At 39.8% G+C, this 27,476-nt stretch overlaps 1 protein-coding gene across 3 annotated transcripts; it reads right to left on the bottom strand.

Annotated features, from left to right (window-relative positions):
* Positions 1–37: 37 nt before the first annotated feature.
* On the bottom strand, positions 38–27,094 carry LOC146663316 (myoferlin-like). Of its 3 annotated transcripts, XM_085416007.1 has the most exons (55): positions 26,844–27,094; positions 26,215–26,270; positions 25,846–25,937; positions 21,840–21,948; positions 21,643–21,736; positions 21,357–21,520; positions 20,879–21,007; positions 20,617–20,679; positions 20,489–20,539; positions 20,369–20,399; positions 19,801–19,916; positions 19,538–19,664; positions 17,741–17,844; positions 17,558–17,626; positions 17,368–17,411; positions 16,652–16,734; positions 16,396–16,434; positions 15,978–16,102; positions 15,756–15,869; positions 15,078–15,255; positions 14,866–14,990; positions 14,600–14,709; positions 13,237–13,429; positions 12,830–12,985; positions 12,590–12,721; positions 12,309–12,472; positions 11,565–11,679; positions 11,286–11,388; positions 11,066–11,208; positions 10,649–10,819; positions 10,336–10,429; positions 10,160–10,237; positions 9,838–10,019; positions 9,329–9,487; positions 8,877–8,975; positions 8,618–8,779; positions 7,758–7,923; positions 6,913–6,989; positions 6,744–6,800; positions 5,019–5,030; positions 4,817–4,915; positions 4,556–4,684; positions 4,274–4,429; positions 4,096–4,187; positions 3,834–4,004; positions 3,583–3,731; positions 2,747–2,886; positions 2,571–2,659; positions 2,395–2,490; positions 2,103–2,244; positions 1,866–1,965; positions 1,597–1,787; positions 1,192–1,301; positions 953–1,100; positions 38–820 (listed from the first exon to the last, which is right to left on the bottom strand). In XM_085416007.1, the coding sequence occupies exons 1-55, from the start codon at positions 26,929–26,931 to the stop codon at positions 782–784; spliced, it is 6,225 nt and encodes a 2,074-aa protein (XP_085272133.1). In that variant the 5' UTR covers positions 26,932–27,094; the 3' UTR covers positions 38–781. The 3 variants fall into 3 exon arrangements, with proteins under 3 accessions (XP_085272133.1, XP_085272131.1, XP_085272132.1); XM_085416005.1 differs by lacking the exon at positions 6,744–6,800 and having other exon boundaries at positions 26,844–27,093; XM_085416006.1 differs by lacking the exons at positions 6,744–6,800; positions 16,396–16,434 and having other exon boundaries at positions 26,844–27,093.
* Between the last annotated feature and the right edge of the window lie 382 nt (positions 27,095–27,476).

Genomic DNA, 27,476 nt, shown 5'->3' with positions numbered 1-27,476 from the left:
TTTTTGAACAATTTATTTTTTTAATCCCATCTTTTATCCAGGAAGGAAATCTCAGAAAGTTGTTTCTGTCTTTGTGGTTGTGGCATTTTCAGTGGGAGAAACGTTTCATCACTTGTTCAAGTGACTTCCAGCTGGACAATTGTCAAAGCTTGGAAGGTACCTAAAGAATGCTCCAGGCGATCCAGGAGGGGGAAAAAGAACAACTGCTGCCTTAGTAAAATCTGTAGTGAGTCCTCAAGTGTGAGGAGTATCAGAACATCTAAGACACATTTTCTCAAAACACAGCATCTCTGTGGCTTTTAAAACCCAAAACACACTACGCCCTAAGGATCAGGTCTCCATTGCGAGATGAGAAAGATGGAATTTTCCACATTGCAGTTTTGCAATTTTTGAGCAGTCAAGTAATACAAATACACTTTAAAGAAACTTTGAGCTATTAATTGTGATCCCATTTATATATAATATCCACAAATATGGAAACATTTTAATAAAAAGGAATATTCTGTTTAATAAAAGTAATCCCTAAATATCACCCAAACTGGGCTAATGGGAAACACCTTTTCCATATAGTGTCTTAAACAAAACCCTTTCAAAACTAGACTGTAATGGACTGTATTGTCACAGTTCGGTGGTGTAGAAAATGTGTTCATATGTTGAAATAGTGCAAATGTGCAAGCTCCCCTTCCCATTTGTTGAAAAAAACTAAAGTTAAAAAAAGGTACAAGTTGAGATAATCTGGCAGTATCTGTGTGGAGTTCGTTGCTCCTGGTGGTCCTTATTGCTAACTTAAGGGTTTCACGATCTTCATTGAGATGTAGTTCTGTAAAATGCAAGAAAGAACAATCAATCACACATTGACAAGTTTCCTATAAGTACAAAGATGATAAGACTGAACAATTTTATAATATGAGAAAACTTTGGTGTCCAGTGGTTCGCTTTTGTCTGTCCTTACCGGTAAAGAATACAACAGGATGGCGATGAAGAGGACCACTATGATGAGGATGATAAGTCCAATAAAGACCCACTTGAACCTTCTCCACACAATGAACTTCATGGTCTTACATGGGTTGGTGAACCAGAAGAAGGATGTTTCTGGGCGACTAGTAGTTGACAGAAAATGTATTTAGTAGACATCTTGCCTGTATACCTTTCAAAATTCAGCCCAGCTAATCTTGTACAGCAGGCTCTTACTTTGGAAGGTCCAGTTTTGGATTCATGTTGGGTTCATCCCGACCTTTTCCTGCAGGTCGCTCGTCTGCATCCACTTCACTCACAATCTCCAGTGTCATCTCCACTTTGCCCTGAAAACCCAACACAAACAGAGTGACAAGACGACAAGGACCTGTGATATTTTTGGAATACGTCAACTAAATTAAGACCAATTTATCTGACAATGTTCTGCAAGTAACACATTTCCAATTTAGGAATTTAGGACTAGTCAATAGAAAATAAAGTAGAAGTATAATGTTGTTGTCCAAAGCTCTTAATCTTTTCTCTTCATGGTACTTTGGGAATATTGTATTTTAACTCTACATTTCCAAATGTCTTGTGGTTCCATCTTATCAAATGAAAACTGAAGTTTCTATTCATACTTACACCCAGGACCTTCTTCCCATCTTGTTCAATAGAGCAAGGCCACCAGCCTCTGACTGACTGCTGAGCAAACAGAGACTTGTTCTGCTCTGCCTTGTGTGGACCTATTTCCACATTATCCATCATATCCAGAGAGCATTTCTCTGGGGTCTTCGCAGGAGCAACCAGGTTACGCAAATCCAGCTCCACAGTACCTGGGATCACAGCACATTGTACTCAGGTTTTATAAAGGTTAGGCATAGACACACAGGTTGGACTTGAAAGTTTCTTACCTAGGTAATCATCCAGTGAGAATTTGTCATTATCCCAAATCTGAACAATCAGTTTGGGAGGAATCCGGAACTCTGTTTTATCAAGACTCCAAAAGTGTTCCTGTTATAAAAAAAGAAGAAGAAGACATTCAAACATGCTTTAACTTAATTCCAACAATACCTGTGTTATTTTTTTAAAATGGTATTAAAATAATCTTTGATCTACAGTATGATAAACCAACTGTCAACAAGCCTCACCTTCTTGGATACAAGGCAGAGTTGTTCAGCTGGCAGGTAGTCAAGCCCAAAGACGAATCGCCAGTTAAAGTTACCATCGCCATCCAGAGACCTGTAGTGGACATCGGTTTTCTGCTTGTCCTCCTCCATTCCTGGCATCCAGCTAGCACATAAACAACAAGCATGAATAATCATTGGCCTTTAACAGTAACCCTCTAACACAAAGTGCTGCTACCTCCTAAAGGAAGATTTTGGAGAAAGTAAACAACAATAGATTTGGACAAACAAGGGCTTTGATGCAGAATTAACACACCCTTTAACATAGATGTCGCTCATGCGCTCTCCAGTGATACTGGTCTCATCCAGAGTCACATCTGTGGTGTTCCAGATGACAGCACGCAGGAAATACCTGAATATTTGAACACAGTCATTGTTAGCTCTCAGTGACATCCGCAGCGATGAAGTACTGAAGAGAAACACAGCACTTACTTCTTTGGTTTGCGTGGTGTGATGTCAAAGGGAGGCTCGGGGAGGCCTAAGCTTTTGGGAAAAACATCCACCCACATCTGAAGTTGTCCCTAAACCAATGCAATATATACATTTTACAAAAATAACTGAGCCTGAGTCATTGCAGCCAGAAACAGGTACAGTATGAGATGTCTAACCTGAGAGAGGTTGGGCTGAAAGGTGCTGTAAAGCGTCCTAGTTTCCACATGTTCAGGGACGAGACCCTGTGTTCTGAGCACGTGCAGACAGAGGCGTTCATAAGGTGGACCCAAGTGCTGATGAATTTCCTTGTTGCTCTCTTAATGTAGAAAAAGAAATCGATCACTAGATTGGTATTAAAACAATCTGGTGTTATAGGGGCAAAACAGTTCAGTCACAACAATATTGTATTGTTGTTGCGACCTACGCATCTACTAATCAGAAGGTTGGTGGTTCGATGCCTGCAGTTGCATGGCAAAGTATTCTTGGGCAAGATGATGAACCCCAATTTCCTCCCAGTACATTCATCGGAGTGTGAAAGTTCGATATAAAGCCCTTAAATGTAGAATAAAGTGCTTGTGTGAATGTGTATGTGATTGGATGAATGAGACATGCTGTACAAAGCACTTTGGTAGCTGAAGTAGGATACTAATGTGCTGTATGATGATCAGTCATTTATCATTTAAACAGTAAGAGATTCAAATGAATTGATTCATCTTCTTGAAATCTGAAAGTTGGAGACACATCTGAATTTCAAAACAATTGTGCTGTTTTAGCTGCATTCAAATAAATTTTGTTCAATTAATAAAACATATACGGTAGTATTAGATGTTTTAGGGAATTAAACTATAACAATATGTAGCAATGTGAAATGTGCTAAAGACAAAACGTACTGTTAATCTTTGCCAAACAATGAGGGCATGTAGACGGGCATAATAGGGCTTAATTGTTGCTCATTTTTCAACACAAAACATCTAAATCACTCATTTATACTATTATACTTCTAACCCCTTACCAAACTGAGCCAGTGTGTATTCTTTTCCATTGAAGGTGAGTGAATTTCCATTATCTTCCGTCCTGGGCTTGGAAAGTCCTTTAAGACGAGCCAGATTCTCAAGAATCTGAGATGGCTTCAGCTGGTCCCGCCACTGGTTGATGCCAGAACTAGATGACAGGACAGTTGGAATTAATATTTCCTCAGCTCTGACTCCATGTTTTCCAAAAAATATTAAAAGGTTTCCCACTCAGGCACATCTGCTTCCTTACATGCAGTAGCTTTGAGGCAAGCCGCAGTATGAATTATATCGAGACAGGAAGCGGTTCTCCAGGTCGATCACTGTCTCGCCGACCTTCTCGTCACGAGTAAGCAGATCATAGTCATAAACAGAGATCTTCAGGTCCTTGTCCTGGGGCAGGAAACACGTCATCTCAAACATCCTAAACAACAAAAAGGACAGTTATAGAAATCTTAAGATGTAATAAATTTTCTATTTATACCTGTTTGAATCCATTGACACATAAGGTTTACCTTCCAAACACAGGGTTGAGGGTGTTGGGTAGGTAGTGGTCTCTGTCATCGATCGTGTTTTTTCCCAGTGATATCTTTATGTATGGATCGCACTGAGCAGAAAAGACAAGAAACGGTACTGACCGTACTATGTTTGACAAGATTTGTATTACTGTAGGTAATGCAGATTAACACTCACACTGCCATTATTGTCTTTGGGCTGGAGGTCCATGCCCCGAACCACATAAATCCTAACCAGACACTCCTGAGGTCCGCTATCTGGGAGTTCTCTGAACTGACGCGGTGGAGGAGCTACACCTGGGTCATCTGGCAAGGGGTACACTTTGAACGAACCCTGCAGGTACAAGAGTAAACCCCACACTCAAACAAAGAAATCAAGTTCACTGTAGTCCCCCCGTTGTAGTTAATTAACGTTTTTCTCTATCTCCAAATATTATTGTTCTAAATGATGTTAGACAACCTTAAACTCTCCAACCACAGTGGGATCATCATCGCCATTGTCGTTCTTGCCTTGCTGGAGTTTGAAGGTGTCGCAGAAATCAGTAAGCCCTTTGAATTCTGGGACATCTTCCAGTTCGCAGTCATAGATCTGAAAATGAACAACACTCACATTCAAGTTGTCTGTAACAACCAAAGAGGAGCGTACGTACTATTTGAAATACATAGACCAAGATGAATGATTAGTTTATGAGTGTTGTGTGAGGAAATGGAGCTGGCTTACTTTGAGGGTATCGTATCCTTTCTTGAGGTAAGGACCACATTTCTCCTGGTCTCCTAGCGAGACGTAGAATTTACTCCACCAATCAACTGTCTCTTTTTCCTAAAGATGGAATTGTCCTGCATTTTAATCTCACTGCATTTGGGAAAAGAAGTTGATTTGTCTGCTATTAAATCTTATTTCATCAACTACTAATAAGTCTTACCTTCTCAGCAACCTTTGGCGATTGAAGATGCACCAAAAACAAAAATAAAAACAAGTCAAAAATATTTATAACAGTAACAAAAAAAGTAAGAAGACAAACATTAAATGGAACAAAACTGAAAAGATAGCAGAAAATCGAAATGCAAAGAAGTTGATAAAGTGCTTTCAGCCACAGTTTGATGACTGACAGTGATTCTGTGAAAGGGTGTAGCAACAACAATGAGCTTTTAACACAGCAGACATTTTGACATATCAAACTGAGATCTAAATGATTCATTTCATTTAGTGTATACCTTAATATTCGACATTGCTGTTTTAATATCTTGTGTTAACTTACTGAATCAATATTGATTTTATTTTTCATATATGCCCTTCATGCTATGCCAGTTTAAAATGTCTGCTGTGAAAAGGGTGCTAATAGCAGGTAGCGTGGCTCTGGTGGTGAGGCCCATTGCCTGCCATGACTGACATCTGTTTTTAAATAAATCAAAGGACTAAATTTTCACGTCATTCATAGATTTCATTTTTCACTAAGTTTCTTTTGTGGTCAGAACAACAATTTATTTATTGGTCAACTGAAAAAAAGACATTTTGGGAAATACAGTATTGTCTAAATGTCTTGAGCCACCCCTCATTTCTGCATATTTTACTTCCAAGGATAATTGTCTGCGCTGTGTCCTTAAAGAAATTTAAGGACACTGGACGAGTGGAATACAAAACAAAACTAGGTGCAATGCCTCTTCTAGTATCCGAAGCCTCATTAGAAATGGTCTCGATGTAAGGATGGCTGTCAAGAAGCCATTCTTAAGGAAGGGAAACAGGGAGAAAACATTTGGTTCAAATCTTTGTCACCACAAACAAGAGAGAGGTACAACAGTGGCTGTCTACAGCCATCTGTAAAACATGGTTTGGAGCTGCATTTAAGCCAGTCAGGTTGAGCATCCTGTCAAAACTGATGGAATTATAAATGCAGAAATATAGCTTCTGATTTTGCTCCCATATAAAATAGCATGTGGAAAGCACTGAATCAGCAACAGCCTCATATATGAATGAGAGGTGGCTTTTGCACAATACTGTACCTTTATTTTCTTGAGTCACACGATTTAGATGCAAACAATCATTATGATTCCACACACGTCTATGTGCTAAATTTGAGTCTACTGCCACCACCCAGTTATCTCTGCATAAAGACTGCTGTTGTTAGTAGTATTTTTTTTACAGATTTAATACTGGCTACTGTTTGAACTGTTGAATGAATTAATAATAGCACTTAGACTGTACCCACGGACAATCCCAGACTAGCTTTTTCTACCTAATTTGAGTCTGAACTTGAGTACTAGCAGTAGCATCACATTTAGCATTTAGAGCAGTTTCATTTTTAAACTCCATGCAGGAAAATATAGGAAAAATAAGGGTATTTCCCAAAGTATCAAACTTTCTTTAAGTAGGAAACTTGTAGGCATGTTCTTTTTGAGGTTTCAGTAGCAGCACTAGCTTCTAAGTTTAGATGCCTGAACATCTATGCTACAATCGATGCTACAATAACAATGTGCTCAATAAAATATGCCAGATAAGACTGCAGTTACTGTGGCAACTCCCCTGTAGATTCATGGCTTTGTGATAGGATTTTTGTTCAGCTTTCTTTAGCTCTGTGATTGTCAGCCATTCAGCATCATTGGAGCCCCGCCTTATGAATTAGAAAGCCATAATAAGTAACCATACATACAAAATGGGAGGTAGGGGATGCCATTTTGTCGACAGCAGCTGACATGCTGTACATAAACTGTAAGCCAGAGTAATCAGAGTAAGTTTGTCAGATTTGACTTGATAGTCAAATTCTGCTCTTAGGTGAACAGAGGAAACGTCTGAGTGTTAGGAAAGGTGGTGGGGCGTACCTGAGCTTCTAGCAGTGGCCTTGTCTCCTCCATGGTGATAGAGACATGTTTGTGAGGCGACGCCATCATCAGAGCCACTGTTAACATTGAGCAGTTACTTTTATCTCTGTGCATAAACTGTATCAGAGTTTGTACCTAGCGTTTCTCTATTAACATACTACAGGCTGTATAAACAACCCTAATTCAAAAAAGATGGGATGCCGGGAATAAAAAAGGATAAATAAAGATTCAGAAATCTCATAAGCCCAATAAAACATATCAAATGGTATAATTTAAGAAAGAAAATTAGTTCCTTTTGAATTTGGTGGCAGCACTGTTCACCACTGTATAGCATCCCATCTTCTTTTAACAAACAGATTGTAAACATCTGGGAACTAAGGAGACCAGTTGCTGAACTTTTGGGAGGGGAATGTGGTCCCACTCTTGTCTGATGTTAGATTCTAGTTGATCAACAGTTCTCAATCTTCTGTGTGGAATTTTTCATTTCATGATGTGTCAAATGTTTTTAACGTCTGGACTGCAGGCAGGCCACATCCAGACCCCAGATTCTTCTCCTAGGAATCCATGCTGTTGTTATAGCTGCAGAAAGTTGCTGCCATCAAAAGTAATTTTTTTTCTGATAAACACTTGATAAGTTTTCTATTTTCTGTTGTGATGAGATTTTGAAATCATCACATTATTTTTCTATTACATGGTTGCACAGTGTCCCAGCTTAAGTGCCTTAAACTTAAATTCCTTCTAATGGCCGTAGGGACCAATTCCTCTGGTCGCAAAGCAAAAGTTAACTGCTAGTTTTTCAACATGACGTTCATTGCAGGTTGCTGCAGTCTATGATCTGCTCTTACTTTTAGATGACATTGCTCCTTCGGCGGTGATGACATATGGATCACATCTGAACTGCTCCAAAGAACTGATAGTGCACTGGCCTACCACGGGCTTCCTGCCAAATGGACGGTGGTCTATTACCTTCAGCACAATTGGAGGCGTGTACATCTCTTCCTTCGGAAGAAGCTGGATGGAGAGTAATGAGGAAATGGAATAAATAATCAGGGTTTAAATCAATAATAAATAATAATTGAATATTAAGTTGAATGATTCGGGTGTTGGTGTTTTTTTAGACTTTTTCAGAGCAAGAGTAAAGTTTCCTTTTTTTGACAAAGCATATAGTTGGTGCTTGATCGGGTGACCTCCCTTAGTTACACTGCAAGAGGTCTAGGCTGCTACGGGCTACCCATGATGCACTGGTTTTCTTCTTCACTCACTGAGTGTTTATACACAACTCTGCATTTAATCATTATTTACTTTTAATCTCTGGCTCTCTGCCATAGTATGTCTTTGTTTTGTCTTCCTCACCTCACCCACGACACATATGGTAATAGCAGATGTGCCTGGTTCTGCCCCAGGTTTCTTCCTGTTAAAAGGGAGTTTTCCCTCTCACGGTTGGAAAAGTGCTTACTAATAGCGGGTCTTCTTATCGTTGGGGTTTTCTCTGTTTTTTCTATTTTATTGTAGGGTCTTTACATTAAAATATAAAGTGTTTTGAAGAAACTGTTGTGCTTTTGGGCTATATAAACAAAACTAAACTGAAATGAATCGAAAAAAGTTTCAAAATTAAAAGTTAATTTAGTTAAATTATTCTTTCTTTCAGACACTTATTTTCCTAATTCTTATGCATAACATAGAGCTTGTGTAGTACTGCCATTACCACTTTGATGAAGAGGACAGAGCTCGGGAAGTTTGGATTCTTCTTCATGTTCTTGATGACGGCCGACTCTACCCTCTGCCCCCCACATTCCACCACGAGGCTGGGTGACGATATTGCTGCCAGTTGGTATGGCTTCATTTTCCTCAGGCCCCATGCAAGAATCTGAAATCAATTATAGATTGGGGAGTTTTAATGAGGTCAAATTCCATGCGTGTCCATCACTTTAGAAGGGAAAGTTATATATAAGGCTGTATTTTACCTCCACAGCAGTCAGCTGCACCACAGGCCGAATGCCCTGAGGTACCATGTAGATGTTCTCTCTCTTTGGGGGAACTAGTGGAAGATCTGAGTCTCCTGACTACAGAGACAGAGGCATTCATTAGGCTTTATTTTTTTCTTGTTATTTTTCCTACAAGATTACACTTGGTTCCATGGGAGTTATAAAGGAATGACGAAAACAACATTACACCTTACATTTCATATAAGAAATGTCAACAGTAATCACCAAAACTACATGGACATGATAAAAGGAGACGAAAAGATGAAAACATTGTTTAAGTTAAGGATTTATTACTCAGTATGTATGTATGACAGACTGCGTGCGACGGAGGTAACACAGTTTTGAGGACGTCTCACAGACCTGAAGGCCCAGAGAACAATTTTTAAACAATGCTATAAAACAGACTATTGTCCACTACTTTCTTTTCAAACCTTGTTTTTAAGAATGAGTTCAGCAGCCACAAGAGCCTCCCCGGCCACCTTCCCCTTCTGGATGATGGGATGCCACAACAGTTTTGGTGTCTGATCCATAGCAGAATTCAGTTTTACTATTGGGGTACAAATACTGCGGCCCAGCATTTCATCCTTCCCCTGAAACAGAAACTTCCAAGATTACCATGCATATTCTGATATGTGTGCATAATTAAATAAACATGAGTTTTACAGAGGATGTTGTAAGAGTAACAGATGAATGATGTATATTGCTTTAAAGACAATTAAAACTGTGTAAAGGAAGATGTCAAATGTTTTTTCTTATAATTTAAGCTGGAAAAGTAAAAAGTTTCACTGAAGTCAACTTCAGTGTGATTTCAAAATACAGTTTTACTGTAAGTATCTGCACAAAATCATCAATCAGGGATCTTACAACACTGTAAGCACTGAACAAACAGATTCATTGTGCAGAAGACTTCTCTATATACGCTCTATATCCCTCAGCGTACCACTTGGTCACTATCGTAGAACTCCAGGACAACATTGGGAGGGCGGTAAGCAATCTTCTGGGGGTCTCCGTAAATCTCTACATCATTAAAAATCAGAGTCTGGTCCCAGGTTGGGTTCAGAGTTGCTCTTAGCTTCTCTGTTGTCTTACTGACATGCAGGAAGGAGACATGTGCATATGGATCTGTGGTGGAAAAAAAAAGTAGTTTTACCATTTTATTTAACAAAGGGCTTTTGCAGTGATACTTATTTAAGTTCAAATCTAAATCCACTCGAAGTCTTAGGTTTTATATGCATTAAATTTCATTCTTGATTTAATCTTACCAGAGAAACTATCTTTGTCCATGGAGGTCATGTTGCGTGCCTGATGGACGTAGACACGGAGATGGTACATATATGACCCTAAAGAGGAACACAACATGAATGAAGCGGACAGTCAAAAATCCTTCTATGCAAATGCGAAATGCATTCATATGTTCACTTGTATGTGCATCACTCACTGTCAAAGGAGCAGGACACAGTAGGCGTGTTGGCACCAAATAGCTTGGTAGCGTCACCCTTGGAATCTTTCTCGTTCTCCTCTGTGTCAATACCCTGCCAAGAAAACCAGAGAGTTATTACACATTCATATTTCACACGCTCCCAGGAACAAAGAAAACACACACACACATGACAGCTCTGTAGATGGGGTTAATTCATAAGCAAATATTTGGTGACTCAGCAAGATCAGGTTGACTTCCAGCTTTGTATAACATCCCATCCTCTCTGGCTTATTCTCGCACTATTACTACTATGCCATTTTCTCATTCTCACCAATGCTCCCTCCAGCTGGAAGATGGCAGCTGCTCCGAGGCGACTTTCCGGTGCCATTTTTCTCCTCCAGCGCCTTCGCCGAAACGTATCTGATGACCTCTCATTTCTGTGGAATTTCCAGCCAATCAGAGAAGAGAATTCCCAGCCCTCAGGGTTGCCTTGATCCCGTCTCTGCGTGCAAAAAGGGACTTGTAGTTAACAGGTAGAAACATTTGTTCTACCTGGATCTAAGAACTAAATTGAGCATAGCATTAGTTCAGGCAGGCCACCAAGTCAAACACAGCCACAGCCCTGGCAAATTATCTCATGTATGTGTCAATACGCATGGAAGTTGCAACTGTATTTTACAAAATTAGAATCAATTATAAAAGAAATGGCAAAGCAGTACATAGTCCTGCCCTACTGTGCAGTGCTGACCTCCACAGCTGCTCCTCCGGGGACTTTACTCCTCTTGCGGGGTCGAATCAGCCTTCTTCTGCGGTGAACGTGGTACATCTTCTCTGCAGGAACCCAGGACCGAGGCTTGTCATCTGGAGGAATGGTGACTCCATATTCCCAGCCTTTAAACACCAAAAATGTCCTTAGTTATATGGTTTAAATTTTTTTTTAAATTATGCTGTGAGGTGAGTGTCTGCACCTTGATCATCCACAGCTCTGTTGATATCCACAGTCCACTCATCCTCCCAGTTCCAACCTGGGGGACAATCAAACTCTGTAGGGTTGCGACTTTTCTCTCCATTCTGCACAACCAAAAAGAGTCACTTAGTGGTATATATATGCTTATAAATGTATCTATATTAAGAGTGTGGGATTATTATCTATTCCAGGCATTTGGGTGAGTCAGCAGTTAACGTGTATGGTTACATTAATGCCTCAATATTTGTTTATCAAGAAGAAAAGAAAACTGTGTTCTCACCACATCAGTGAAGGGTTCAGAAGCAGCCTTCCAGTCTCCACCTGGGAAGCGGGTCTCATTCTGGAAAACCTCATCCATGAATTCAGTGTGTCCTGCATCAGCTTCTGTTAGCAGACTGAATATGAAATAAGACTAAATATGAAAAGAGAATTCAACAATGAGAATATCTACCGTTGCAAACGTCAGTATCAAAAACACAAAACACGCGGCAACATCAGTGCACTGTAGCGTGTGTGCGTGTGGTGTGAAACACAAGGAAGCGTTTACATAGTTTGTCAAGCAGTGTTTACATGTTGGGAGTTTCCTAACCGATAAGTTAGCCTAACAAACCCTGTGCTCATCTTACTGAAAGTATGTGCTCCATATTATTACTGTTAGACTCACGTCTGACACCCTCCATCAAACAATGTTTGGGAGTTCTGTTTTTCCACTTTACTCTGCTTTTTTTGACAGCTAGAAGTTTGGGTATACAGTGAGAGGCAAAAATCGGCTGGTAACACTTGGAGTGCAGAATGAGTTCGCCTCTGAGTTTACAGATAGGTTAAAAAGATTACGTGAATGACTTCCGTCAGTTTGATACATTTCCATTAATTGACTGCTCTGTGGCATGAGGAGAATGTAAACATGAGAGAGTCCATGTGGCTTATTTCCTTCACACTGCACCACTCAGTGTTTACCAAGGTAAGGTAGTGGTGAAAACATCAAACAAATCCTGCTTAGATGACCAATTCCAATTACACTCACGCTTTCTCTGGATCAATGAACCACTCAGACTCCCACTCCCATCCTCTGGGTGGAATGAAGTACTCCTTTTTTAGCTTTAGTTTGCCGGTTACATCAGAAAACTTATGGCGCCCCACCAGTCCCGTAGTCCCCCACTTCCCGAACACCTGAGCCTGATTTTCGTACTGTAATACACAGGAAGACGGGCTTGGTTTTAGGAGCTGAGAACACTTGTAATAAGACACATGTATTACAATGTAATACTTGTGTGTGAATCCCAGGTATGTGTGGGAGAAACATACCAGTTCGGCAAACACACTGAAGCTTCCCTCGGAGTATGAGCTGAACTTTTTCTCATGTGCAGACAGACCCAGCCACATGTTAACTCTAATCTGAACTGGCACCTTTAAGCCCTTGTTCTTGTCCATGGGGTACTGTGGAGATGGAGAATAAAAAGCATAGAAAAGCAGCTGATTACTACATAACATTCAAACATTTCTTTTATTTATTTATTTAGTCTGTTTTTGACAGTTCATGTGTACCTGTAAATACACAGTCTGTGTCTTGCCGCAATGCTGCCCACAGGCCTGCTCACTGAATGTAGAGTAGAGGATCTGATGAGCTGGGATGCGACTGCAGGCCACTCTTTTCTCACCCCGTAGCATCCAGATGATCACATCAGGCATGCTGATCTGGGGCTGGACACAGTTAGAAAAACCATGTGAACTTATGCAGTGCTTATGGAAAGACTGTGTATCATGCCTTAGCACACAGATTTGTCCAATAATTAGGATGAATGTCTTGTATTCTTTTGACATGTTACTGCATCACGAGGCTTTTGCATGACACAGTGTATATAATCAATGCTGTACAGATTCCTACAAATACTATTTTTCCTACTAATGCAATTTTTTTTTAAATCAAAGAAGCATTTTTGCTGTGTTTATACCTCTTCAGCCAGCGTTTTGAGCTTTTCTACCCAGGACTCCAAATCGGACAAAGTGTCACGGATCTCTCCGGCCTCCTCTCTCATGCGTCTCGCTCCATCTTTGATGCTGGTCAAAGCCCTGTCTCGCAGCTTCTTGATTTGGATGTCCAGAGTTGTCAGGTTGGAGTGGCCCTCGAGCTCAGGTGTTGGGAAACTCAAGGAAAGCAGACACAATCTTACTCATTTCAGCGCGGCCAAAAAAGTTAAATAATTAAGCAGTTAACTCTTCATAACTGAAGCCGGTTCTTTCTCAGCCTACTATCATCTTATATACTCAAAATCCTCTCAAGCAAATATGTGGCATATCTCAACTGTTATGAATTGCTGTCAAATTAAGACAGTGTTTTATGTAAAATCCTTTTCCCCCCCCCATTTTTACCTAATATATAAATCATGTACTCTCAATAGTTTGTGTACTTCATGTAGGAATCAGGCCGAGTAGTCATTATACACTGCATGTTTCTTAGGCAGTAGGTCACTCTAGAGTTAAAAAAGGACCATGATCTCTAAACAGTTGCTACACATTAGAGATATGACACAGAGAATTCATTCACAAATTAATCTAAGCTAGTGAGTCTAAAGGGAAACTTTTCAAGTGTATGTATCCATAAAATGTTAAAATTTTTTTGAACAACCCTCCATGCTTATGTCTTATGACCAGTACTACCACATATCTAAGAGTGGCTATAGTAGAGGATAAATAAGACTTGAACTAAAAAATGCAATTCAAAACAGGTGAGATAAGTCACAGGTCCTTTGATAAATGGATTTTATACATATATATATATATATATATATATATATATATATATATATATATATATATATATATATATATATATATATATGTATATGTATAGGGAGGGTGAAGGTAACGGTGGTCCCCGTGGTAATCGGAGCACTAGGTGCGGTGACTCCCAAGCTAGGCGAGTGGCTCCAGCAGATCCCGGGAACAACATCGGAGATCTCTGTCCAGAAGAGCACAGTCCTGGGAACAGCTAAGATACTGCGCAGGACCCTCAAGCTCCCAGGCCTCTGGTAGAGGACCCGAGCTTGAAGGATAAACCGCCCGCAGGGGCGTGCTGGGTGTTTTTTTTTTTTTAATATATATATATATATATATATATATATATATATACACATACATATATATATATATATATATATATATATATATATATATATATATATATATATATATATATATATATATATATATATATATATATATATATATTTATTTATTTAAGGGATCCATCCCGTGAATCACCAGGATGTACTTGTGCTTCATTTATTTGTATTTCTCACAACGTGCTCCATTTACCTTTCTAGGTCTTCAATCAGCTGATTGAGTAACTTCAGCCACACCTCAGCTAGCTGGTTGTCTGAGACTTTTGCCAAGATTGCCGTTTTAAATTCCTCCAAGTTTGATTGCTGCAACAACAAAACAGTGGTGAGGATTATGTTGGATTATGCTCCCACCTCACGGAGTTACAAACACATGTCAAACATTAGCAGAGCCGTTTCAAAGCAGGCTCTGTACAGGCCATGAATCCTAAACTCAACTGAAAGCATTCATTGCAGTATTACCAAGTGGTGAGTAATGTAGAGGATGATGTTGACAGAGTCCAGACGGTGGCTGATGTCCTCCCAGTATGAGGTAACCACAACCACTGGCTTAGTGTTTGCCCAGGGCAGGTAGTAATAATGATTACCTGGAGAAACATTACATGCCATTAAAAATCATGTGGTCATTCAGTGCTTGAGAACATCATGTATTCAGTGCAGATTTCACCACTCACCATCAAATATAGCACAACTATATTGTGTGGTGGAGGCCAGCGGTTTGCAGGTGGTGTCCAGTTTGTTGCCATAATTACCGATGCTGACCTCAAACTGGATTGGTTCTCCAGGTTCCTGAATCATTGAGGCGCTGTGGAAGACTGCACAGAGGCAGTATTTTCTCCTCCTCTGGTATTTCTGATTAAGGAGGAGACGCAGAACAGAGAAAGAGAGGTAGAAAGTTGTTGACTATAGGCTGTATATAAAAGATGGCCATAGCTTCTGGTCTTAAAAACTGAACCCAGCGCTAAAGGTGCCTTAAAAATGCATTCTTCCTAATGGAAAGCAGGGGGTGACTATTGGTTCCAAAAAGAAACCCAATTCTATGTCCATGAGAAGTCTCTGACCAAATTAGTCAGCCTTCCACACGATTCATTGGCTCATTAAACTTTTTTCTAAAGATCTTATGATTTCAATAACTAGCTTATAATCTTGTTGTTTATTTTCTAACTTATGGGCTCATTCAGAATAACATGGAAGATAAAGCAGGGTACGCCTTAAGCCAAGATTGACAAGTCACTCATATAAGGGTGATATCCAAATATGCATCCATCTTTTATATACAGTCTATGGTTTTGACCTATGAAAAAAGTAACAGGAAAAGTGAAAATTGAACCCAGCCACACGACAGCCAATACCTGTACCACCAGGACGTCATCACTGTGGATTTTGTCTACTGCTTTGTCTGCTTTCCCCTCTAGCTTAGTGGACAGCTCGACCAGAATCCTGCCTCTGTACGCCACGCCTTCTCCCTTTACAAGGACAACATAATGAAATCTTAAAAACCCAACAAAGGCGATTGAAGAAAAAGCATGAAAGAGAAATTCATAAGATAGCAGTTATCGTGTCTTCTCCACTACCTTGCCAAAATTGAGATCCTCATAGGGGTCTGGGAAGCCAGTGAACTCTCTGGGGCTGCCATACAAGTTGATATAACAGGGCCCAAACGCAGGCAGGAAGCCCACCTCAGACTCCCCTGAGTTACCTGGAGAGAGAAAATGGCAAAACAGTCAAGCTGATATAGTGAAGCAAAGTCAAGCTAAAGCGAAAGGTTTGATGCCACTAGGTGTTACTAGGTGACTATTGGAGGTGGCGGCTGGAGGCAGTGAATGGTGGGGCAAGCAGGTGCAGAGACTGTGACAGCAAAACATTCAATATGAAAACAGAGCAACGCACAGTTATATTGGCAACAGGGAACAAAGAAAGTTAGACATAATCAACATTGTAGCACGAGCGTCATGCGCTATGACCCATGCAACACAGAGCAAAAAGAGAAACCTTCATAAGACGCCGTTGCCCCATATTCTGGATGTTCCTCTATTCCAGGAGAAGAAAAGGACAAGTCGAGTACCATTTAGAAGGGAACACAATGAGGCACATTGGTATAATGCATTTTTCATACACTCATACAACAACATCTAGATATGTGAGATGAAGAAAAAATCAACTTCTCTGCTGACGTTTTAATTTAAAGCTAAAATGTTACGTCTTGGTCCTGTTTTCTGGGATAAAGTAGACATAAATAAATGATTACCTTCTATCTCTCCACCAGAGGAGGCTATGTTGGCCAGATTCAGGTACGTGGTGCCGATGGCATCATTTCCTGTCAAACGATCCCTGCAGTCACACATAATAACTTCAGGCCCAGTCCACACAAACATGCACACATAGACACATAGCCCGCACTCGTGCGATTAACTGTAAAATGACATGCAAATGTCACAGTGTATCTGCGGTGCTACGCTCTGCTTTGTCCACTACCACTATGAAGTAGGACATTGAACAATGGCTCACGTTTTATTGCTTTTTGTTGGAAGTTTTGGGATGTTTTCTGTTTTTTCTTTCTTTTTTTCACAGTGGACTTTATGGCCCTCTCAGTATATTTTCAACACCTAACAGACTTTTTTCTAACCTTTTCCTCTGGCACTTTTTTTTCTATCCAGCCTTCCTGGAGCCGAGTTATCTGACAGTTGCTTTTCTCAGAAACACACAATGATTACCCGAGAGTCAGTGCCAGCCGAGCATGTTATTCAGGGAAGGGTGTGGCTAGCACAGCATTATTCTCTTAAAGCTAGTATTAGGACAAGGATATGCACACACCTGCGTGCACACACACACTGACCACACTACACAAACTTTGTGCAATACTGTTTCAGCCAAAAGCAAGTGCCTCATATTTTCTTTAGTAATAATATAAAAAAAGAAGAAGAACAGAACATTACAGTTAAACCGTAATTGTATTTAACTTACCAATCAAACACCGTTAGTTTGACACGCTCACACATGGAGGGGAACTAGAGACACACGCACACACACACACACACACACACACACACACACACACACACACACACACACACACACACACACACACACAGCTTAAACACAGTAATTTCTCTGTTACTTTCTGCTATTTAGCTTTTATCTTAAGGAGCACTACCTTGACTTGAAGGTTCAGTACTTCGTTCCACTCTGGGTTGGCATTCGTCTCAATGATTTGTGTGCACAACTGGAGAGGCAGAATAACACACATCAGCATTTTTTTCTCTATAGGATAAGAATAAAAAATCTAATTTTCTTAATCTAACATTATAGCCCAAAAAAAAGGAGGAAAATCGAGAACCTTTCTGCCAGCAAAGCTAGCCTCCAAAAAGGGATCCACCAGGTTTTTCTTGTTTGCTTCTCCTCCAAAAAGTTCTTTCAAATTCTGGACAAATGCATCATCCACTGTAGCAAGAAAACAGTTGTTAGGTAATAAATATATAATCTTAAATGCTTATATGCTGATTATTATTGGTTTATATGAGAGAGACCCAGACTTCAGTGTAAAACTAGGTTACAGGCTGACCAGAAACTGCATGTTTTTGTAGAATATGAGCTCCAGACAGAGTGAAACTAAGTTCAGACAGAAGGGTGACAGGTTGCCCTCTCAACAGACTTTAGAAAGAGGAGGTTATTGCAAGCTGCACAGGAAGTTTTAGTGCACAGGCATATCAATAAAATCAGACACAGAAAAGAGGAACTGAATAGAAGAAGTGTTGTGTGTAATGAACAGAGATGGGCAGTAACGCGTTACTGTAATCTGATTACTTTTTTCAGGTAACGAGTAAAGTAAGGGATTACTATTGCAAAAACGGTAATTAGATTACCGTTACTTTCCCGTAGGAACGCTGCATTACTGCGTTACTAAAACCGTGATTTTTTTTGCGAGAATGTCTCACGACAGTGACGTAAGCGAGTGCGATGTTCGTGACAACAGCTGTCTGCAGATCAACAATGGATCATATATCAAGTGCGGGAGAGAGTATGAGCGTGCAGCGTTTAAAGCGTGAAAGTACTGACCTTACTTTAAGTTTGATTCCATAAAAAGTGACAAAAACATTAGCGTCCATCGTGCGTGGGAAGAAAACTTCTTTTTACAGCGAAAAAAAACCCCTAAACTTCCAAGCAAGCACCGAGTGCGCTACGACGTAATGGGAAATTCACAGAGAAACTCGCGGATTCTTCCACTGACCGCTGCGGCACACCTGCACCAGGGTAAATCTCCGCCTACCTCACTCCTGCTTTACAGGTGAAAATAGAGCAAAAGGACCGCTAGTCTTTGATTTTATTTATTCTCTGCTGTGTTTTACTTGCATCTATTTGAAAGACTGAGTGTAAACACTTTTTATGTGCTGGAATGTGCAGAAAATAGGTTTAAATATTAAACAAATTTCTTCCAGTCAGAGAATGTTGCATATAATTACATTTTTGCTTGATGCATAAAGTTAAAAGATTAAAACTAATAAAACAAGTTTTAAAAAGGGACTTTTCCATTTGATTACATTTTGTATGATGGATTGTAGAAAAAGTAGAATTGGGCTGAGAGATCTATCGCTTTATCACCTATTCAGGTTGTAAATCGTGTTTTTAAAAAGTAACTAAGTAACTAAGTGATTAATTACTTTTGAAAATAAGGAATCAGTAAAGTAACGGGATTACTTTTTTGGGGAAGTAATCAGTAATTAGTTACTGATTACTTTTTTCAAGTAACTTGACCAACACTGGTAATGAAACTGTGTGTGACGTATGTGACGTCGAGAGGTACATAAATAACCTGGCTTCCTGTTTTCTGTTTGAGACTGGCTGATGTGAGCAGGCGTTTCTGTGTGTGCTCAGTCTCCATATCCCGGGATATGTAAATAAAGATCATTTTTTAAAGTAAAAGACCACTTTTGAGCTGTGTCTTTTTGGCCCTAAGAATCAAAAGAACCGTTTTTAACACAGTGCAAGAAAGAATCAGTCTTAATTTATTTAAGACAATAAAAACATCAGTTTAATAGGGTTAACAAGGAGAACTAAACTTCATTTTATTATGATTTAAATGACCAGTCGGTTTGGTATAAATGCAGAGTGAATGCTGATCTAGATCTGCTCTTACTCTGGGGAATGTCCTCAGCTCTGAACACCTTCAGTGACAGCGTGGCCCATCTAAGAGTCACGCCCGCTGGAAGCAGCAGATTACTCTCTATGTCATCATGGTCATCATTGGACTCTCTCTTTTCCACCTGCAGCGTTTGAGGCAGAACAAAGAAAGAATGCATGAGAGAAAGCGAATCGTGTAAGCAGCCTATTTACATTGTGGAGGAGGAAGCAAAGAGCTGCAGTCAAAGTCCTCTGAGAGCTGCAGCTCATCGGTCATACCGGAGGATCATCGCCAGTCCCGACAACAAAGAGGCTGACTTTCAGGTAGCCTTTAGCCCCAGAGCTGGAGTCATCTAGGTCATTCAAAAGGATCCACTTCCTCATGACACAATGGGCTGTAAAAGGACCACACACATAAAAATACCACATAGGATAAACAGACTTTACTAGGGCACCATCAGGGAGAGTGTGTGGAGAAGTTAAAAAGCACTTCAGACTTTGTAACTTTGAAAAAATCTCAGAAAAAGTAAAAGAAAATTAGTTTTCAGCATTTTAGATGTGGAGACATTAAATAACATAGTGGTTACTAAATCTGGCACAAGCTTTTTGGCCCCTTGTTGGCACCAGTAACACAATACTGACATTTTGCCTACAAAGTTGTAATTGGTCTTAGTTTTTTGTCTTGATTTTGACCTTTAAACTGGTCACTTTGTCTAAGATTTTCTCCTCCACCATGCACCATGCGACACTGACAGCAGCCCACTGCATTATGATCTCCACAAAATAAACTAAAGTACCGTCTGTGTGGATGCAAATGACACTCAAATCTGTGGTTGAACCAGCTTACCTGGCTCATCATAAACATAACCAACGTCCACCTGTTTGAGAGAATAAGATGAGATTAGCCAGACTTGTTTGTCATTTTAGATGTTTCAGCATTTTGTATGGAGGAGAGTAGACCGGGTACCTTGAATTCTCCCATAAGACTGTCAGCCCTCAGTGAACAGGAGTTATACACCTGCAGAGAAGAGTGCAACCATCAGCAGGTGGTATAAATGCTAACAGAGGACTTCAACATTTCCTATTAATACTAACCCGAAAACTAATGTTCTCATCAAACAGATCGGACGGTAACATGTGGACATTGTAGAAGAATATCTGCAAAAAAGGAAAAAGGAAAAAAACATCATACAAGGTTCAAACAAAGCAAAACATTTCACATCTCTGTAGAATCTGGTGTGGCATGTTTGGATAGACTCGACTTTAATTAGTTATAATGAGATTGATAGAATAAGAAAAATATTTTTATCCATATCTGAGTTTTGTGTAGTCACTCTGTGCAAATAAATGGCAGTACCTCATCGAAGAAGGGGTTGTTTCCCCTCTTAATCCTGGTCCTGTGGGTGTGCCCACAAACGTAAACCTTGACTACTGGTTTGATGTTGTTGCCAGGCAACTGACGGGCCTCGATGATCCGGACTCGAATCTGAGAGACAGAATGAGGGAGGATAAATTTACAGGTACACCACACAAGAAGCCTTTTGACTTCAGACCTGCCTTAATTCTTCGTGGTACAGATTTAACAAGGTGCTGAAAATATTCCTCACAGATTTTTGTCTGAGGAATATATATCTTGTCTATAAACAATCTTCTCCCATGAACATAGAATCAATGCACTGTACAAATTTGTACACCACCAACTACATAAATATTTTAGTAACATCTCACTCATGAAGGGCTTAATTTAAAGTTCACGATCCTCGTGTTCTGATCCTCACCAGCACATCCAAAGTTTTTTTCTGCAGTTATTGATCTTTATTGATAATCAAACTGACCTGAAAGTCCTGAGGTTTATTTGCAAGTCGATATCGACTCTGTGCCCTGGCCACACCCCGACGAAGATTAACCGACTGACCACCGGATGGGGACGTCCCTGCAGGGCCGCTTTGGCTCCCATCTGGAAGAGTTCCATTGCCCTCCTCGCCGCCACCACCACCTCCTAAAAAGCACAAAGACAGGGCGATCACAGGTCAAATACCTGACAAACCTCTAAAAAAATGTAATACTCTCAGTAGACACATGCTCTATTGTGCAGTATTACTGGAAATTACATAAACATACCAGCATCCACTGTAGTTTCTCCTGACTGAGGATCATTGGGGTTTGGTACAGCGTTTGCTGGAGCATCATAGCCGACCAAAAGATTGATTGTTGCCTGAAAGGAAATTATTGGCTAGTCTTCTATTTTAAATATATATTTTTTATGAAATTATATTTTGCTTATATTTTTGAGTTCATATCAAAGGATGAAAACTTACTCCAATATTCTGTCCACTTTCACTGACCAGGGGAACATTTTTACACGGCAGTGATCTCGCTTGACCTGAAGCGAGGTCTTTCAAATAGATTTTAGCAGACCCGAGGAATCTATTGGAAAAAAACAAACAGTGTCAGACAGCATACTTTTCAATACATACAACACACACACAACTTGGAGGACTTTGCCGGGTGACCATTCTGTTTCAATGTCCTGATTGAATCGGGCAAAACATGTGCTACCATTTTAGTCGGCAAATTTACCAGTAATCAGATTACACAGATTACACAAAAATTAAAAGCTGCATGTGTGCACAGTGAAGTCTACATTCACACAAAAAGCCATGGAGAAGGTCACCACCCAGAGCTAACAAACCATACTTGTTCAGATGCACAAACACAACACTATGAGCTACCACACACTCAATACTACCAGCCTCTGTTTTAAACAGCAACAACTTTCTGCACCGAGGACGGAAATGAATTAACGCTTCCTATTTGGGAGACCTTTAAAAAGTGGGAGTGATAAAGTTTAAACTTCCAAATAATAATAAATGAATAACACAATACAACTCTACAGTATTAAAATGTGCAAAACACCACTGCCATATGTATCATGCAATGATCGAATAAAACAGGTTTTCTGATAAATCTCATGCGTCTTTGAAGGCATCAAACATCTACTAAAAGTAATATTACTTACAGCATTACCCAATTATTTCATCTCCAAAGTCAAGTAATTATTAACCCGATTAATGTTCCTTGGGAAAAACAGAATTGTTTTCCTCAGTTAACGTGTCCTTTAATGTTTTAAAGAAAACAAATCAAATGAAACTATGTGAGCTGTGAGCTATGTGAGCTATGCCCAAAACACCAGTGTCACACAGTGTATCTCAGCATTTCCAGCATTGTCCTTTCATTGCTTATTGTGTCTGTGTCTGCCTTGGCGCGCAGTCAAAAACTACACTGTTTCCTGTTTATCTTGCTTATTCTTTCACAATTACAAGAAATTTGACAGCAACTACTAAAACTGCAAAACTTGCAACTAAACGTATAAAAGGCCAGAATTTCAAACCCATGTTTTCTCCTCCTGATATAGACAGAGAAAACATTACTGTGTCCAAAAGGAATACAGCTAACCCAATGGAGTGTTATGAACACCGTGTAAGTTGTCTCTCTTTGGGTGGACACTGTTATTTTATTTTGGCAGCATTCCTGGCAGAGGAATTCCTGCAACATAAACTTGCTGCTGACCTACATCTGACACCAAAGGCTACAGCATTTAAACATCTCGTGTGAAAGAGATTTAAATATACTACTATCCATGCACTATAATAGTGTACTCAAAAAACCTCAGCAGTGAGTGTGACATGGTGATACGATGAGCAGTAACTTAACTTGTCGAGATGACTTTAGGACACTGTACAAATACTTGGACAGAATTTATTGTGGGGAGGAGATCCAGTCATTATTCCACATGAGGAAGGAGACCAACACTGGTACTCCCTAGACATTCAGTGACTCATGAAACTGGCATTTAACCTCATATTAAACCAGCCCTTTTTGTGTATTTTATTACACAACAGAATTTAAAGCTCTATCAAATAGTGTTTCCAAGCAGGAAGAGCCTGTGTTAGAGCTTTTCCTTGCATAGCCTGACCAAAATCTCTCGACAAATGAAGGCCATTCAGCAGAGAGTTTGACATGGTTCAGCACATGACTTTGCATATCTGCTGTTTTTAGAACATTCAAATACTAAGTAGTGCCGTACTAACTGTGTTAGCGTCCTCACTGAGCAGTGGGAAAATCATTAGAGCCCTGGTGTAAGTGCAGAGTAGGGAAATTATACCTGGAGTGCCAACTTCCCATTTAAACAAATAACAACCAGCAGACTTTGTGACCATTGTCGAGGCTTGGTGATGTCATGTTCAAAATATTGCTCTCGCCTACATGCAGGATAAAATCTGAACTCATACTGAGTTATTATTGTAATAACTCAGGGTTTTTTTTCCACTTTGTCAGGATGTTAAATTTTTCTAAGAATACAAATATACAAGGGTGCCTCTGACACAATGACGTTCTCACTTATATCAGTTCAATCACTATAATTAACTATGTGTTAACGGGAATGAGTGACTTACAGTACAAATAACCTTGAATGTCTGCCACCCACCCTCTGTCAACATTCATTTCCCTTTGCACGACTGCTCGGCTTTGAAATATTGCGGCTCATCTGAGATACATTTGTGACAAGAGTGTGAAAATCACCCATGTTGCACTTAAAAAGCTTAAAAGCCCAGAAATATCTTTCATCGGCAAGTGAAAAGTGGTTTGAAATATTTGCACAGACCAACAGGAAATGAGACTACTTAAGCGTTTGATATGAAAGAATTCCCTCAGCCAAAAACTGTGACAAACTGGAAATCTCTGCATTTCAAATATACAGTCAAATTTTATACGCTTACATTTTAATTTTTTTATTGTCGAGTCATGAACCATTCAGTGATTTCTAAAAGCCTACAGCTCTATTTGAGCCTCAACTGCATAACAGGGGAAATGAAAAGTTCTATCAGGGATGGATGCAAAGCAGGTAAAGGGAGGATAGTTAAGACCACAAGCTTTCAAATGGACTTCAAAGGTAAGTTATTAACCAGAAGCTGTGGAAAACAGTGTCGCAGTTACAACGAAATATGCTGTAGATATTCATTGTCTGCAGGGTATGAACTATGATGGCTGTTGATACTTGGACTCTTTTTTTCTTCAGTTTCATGTTAAAGACTGCATCGCTGTTTGCACTGGGAGACTTTATCCCACAATCTTCTGATTCCTCACAAAATCAAATTAGTCAGGAAGAATGCGTATTTTCCTCCCTCCTGTTGCTACAGCGACAGGGAATACCCATAACAGTATCTGCAAAGCTATCTGAGAAGGACAAATCCTCCTCTGCTTCCACTCTGTAGCTCTTTAGAGAGTGTGTCAGACGGCCAGCTCAGTGGAAAACTTTACTCTGTATGGAGACACATTTGCAAAGCCCCTCCTTCAGTTATGACTGTCCCATGCACAAGGGAAACTTTTACTCAGTTTAGCACATATGTGTGCATAAATCCACAGGAAATCCATCTCAGGACTGACATGTTTCATACAAAACAAGAACTTTTAGCATCATCGGTTTTCTTAGCATAAAAAAGACCTTGATCGTGATAATTAGTGATGTTGGGGAAACATTCCTTGTGGTTGGCCTGAATCAGTCCCATATGGGATTCTGGCTTTAGCTGGAAGTGAAAACCTTTTAGTGTATTTTTGGAGCAGGTTCAGGCTTTTTTTGGCATTACAGCACATCTCACTCAGACAGTATTAAAATAGCTCATACCACTACATCTACTACAACAACTCCACATTAGCTTTGAGAATTTGCTTTGTTCTCTATCACACTGTGCTACACAAATCTCAAAGACGGGGGAAAAAAAGACATCCATTGTTGCACAAGAAGGCATCCCACACAGCTCTGCAAGTCTCAGCATGGCAAGAAGGGTGTAGCAGGCTGAGGGGGTTGGAAAAAACGAACTACATAGCTGCAATATTGAGTTATTATGAACACATCAAACTTCTTTTTGTTTATATTGGTGTGTCCTTGTTCTGACACACACACACACGCACACACAATATGTTGATGCTGTTATGTTGTTCTGATCCTGCTTCTAAGCAACTGGTAGTAGCAGCCTGTGACATGTGCAAATAGCAGGTAGCCCATGCACAGCTCAAGCTATGATGGCTCTGCAGTAAGCGAATAATCAGTTTCTTAAAAGCAACATAAAAGAAAACGGGACACACACCTCTACCTGTGTTGACTAATCTGCTACCTGACTAAACAGGCTCAATTCTTACAAGCTCCTGTTTCAGACAATACTAAGCTTGTATTGTAATTCAGTAAGGTGAGGCAAAGCTTTTCATGACTTGTTGCACAAAGCTGAGAGGGGATCTCAGTTTCCAGGCATGCAGTGTACTTACTTATCTTTCCCAATAGTTTCATAGTCTTTCACAATCACGTCGATGAAGGAGCTGGAGTCCAGTGCCTTGCCTTTTAGATCAAATTCAACCAACTACAAGCGAACAAATGTGAGAAAAGCATGCCATCAGATACAGAACCTAAACTGCTGTCATGTCTTAAATAAGCACATTTTATCAAGGAACAACATATATATTACAGATAATCATATATGTGTGTATGTTAGCCATGTGGTGTGTGGGACTGCAATTGCAGTATGGAAAGTTTGCATTAAGTATTGCTACATTCCTGGCAATTCATCTTAAAAAATAATAAAAACAGGTAAAAGGGAGTGAAGTATTGCAGAGTGTTTCTTTGTCTGTGTGATTTACCTCATTCCACACTGGATTCAACTCTTTGTCAATCGATTTTGTTTTCTTCTTGTCATCTGAAAGGGGAACACATTTTTTTTCCTTAATGCTCCCTTTTTATTGAAAAGTTAAGAAAAGTAACATTCACATCTTATTGTTTTAAATCAAATGACACGGTACCTTTATAGCAACAGCAATGCTAGGATCAGTACTGTAAGTCAGTACTGTGTCTGCTCTGTCTTGTGCAGAACTGTCATATATGATTTTAATTCTGTGGCTGAAGCCAACTTTGAGTACAGACTCAAACTTGTCTGTTCACTTCTTTGCCCGAGTTCATTTCACTGTATCACACACATGCAAACAAGTCACTCCCCAGCTATGCGTCAGGAAATTAAATTATTCTTGGATTAAAAAAAAAAAAAAAGCACTTTTGTTTTTTAACATTTGTAATCTGGCCAGTTCATCTGATGAGCTCAGCAGCACCTCTGTACCTCAGCTACCACAAACCAGATGAAAGAATATTAAATTAGATGCCTAAAAAACTTCAAGCCCTGCAACAATCACTATTACAAATTATTAGGCAACATTTACTTTTTACTGAAGACAAGAACACACCCAAACTGTTTTACGTGTAGAGAAAAGAGACCTACCTCTAAAAATCACAGTGGTAATTGGATCAGGAACTCCAAGGGTCTTTTTAGGTAGACCCTTAGCCGACTCTACTACAACCCGCAACATGACACCAAATGAGTTTAAATGAAAAGAAAACTAAACTAATCAGTTTAAAAGAAGAAATGTCCACGCAAGACCGACATCCTCACGGCCCCATCACAGAAGCTGTCAGGGCAGGGCTGACAAAGTCTAGCTCCAGGATTCAGGAACAAGGGCGGATCACGGGTCTATAATTATGCTGAGCAACAGCCTTAACTATTGCTGCCTTCTGTTGGTGTGAGTGGAAAAGAGAAAACGCAGCTGGAAAACGGTTCACTGGGAAATAGTTGTTTCATAGGCTACAAAAGTGTATTCACATTCCTGAAAAAGAAACGGATAATAACTTAAAAAATAAATCTTTAAAAACGTTTCGCAAGTGTCTTTTAAAAAATAAAATAAAATAAAAAAATCCAGCTCTTATAGCCAAGATCATCATTGCAACCGTGGTTGGCTCCATCTGGTGGCAGTACCCGGATGCACGACCTGGTCTCTCAGCAGTCCCTGAAATAGTCACGAAATGTCTATTGGACACGAATTTTCATGCATTTATGGATTTTAACCTAACTGAAAAA

Source organism: Rhamphochromis longiceps, linkage group LG8 (genome assembly GCF_057381845.1).
Source record: "Rhamphochromis longiceps isolate RC_006_pf linkage group LG8, R_longiceps_female_GT1.1, whole genome shotgun sequence".
NCBI lineage: Eukaryota > Metazoa > Chordata > Actinopteri > Cichliformes > Cichlidae > Rhamphochromis > Rhamphochromis longiceps.
This window is presented reverse-complemented; position numbering and strand designations above follow the sequence as displayed.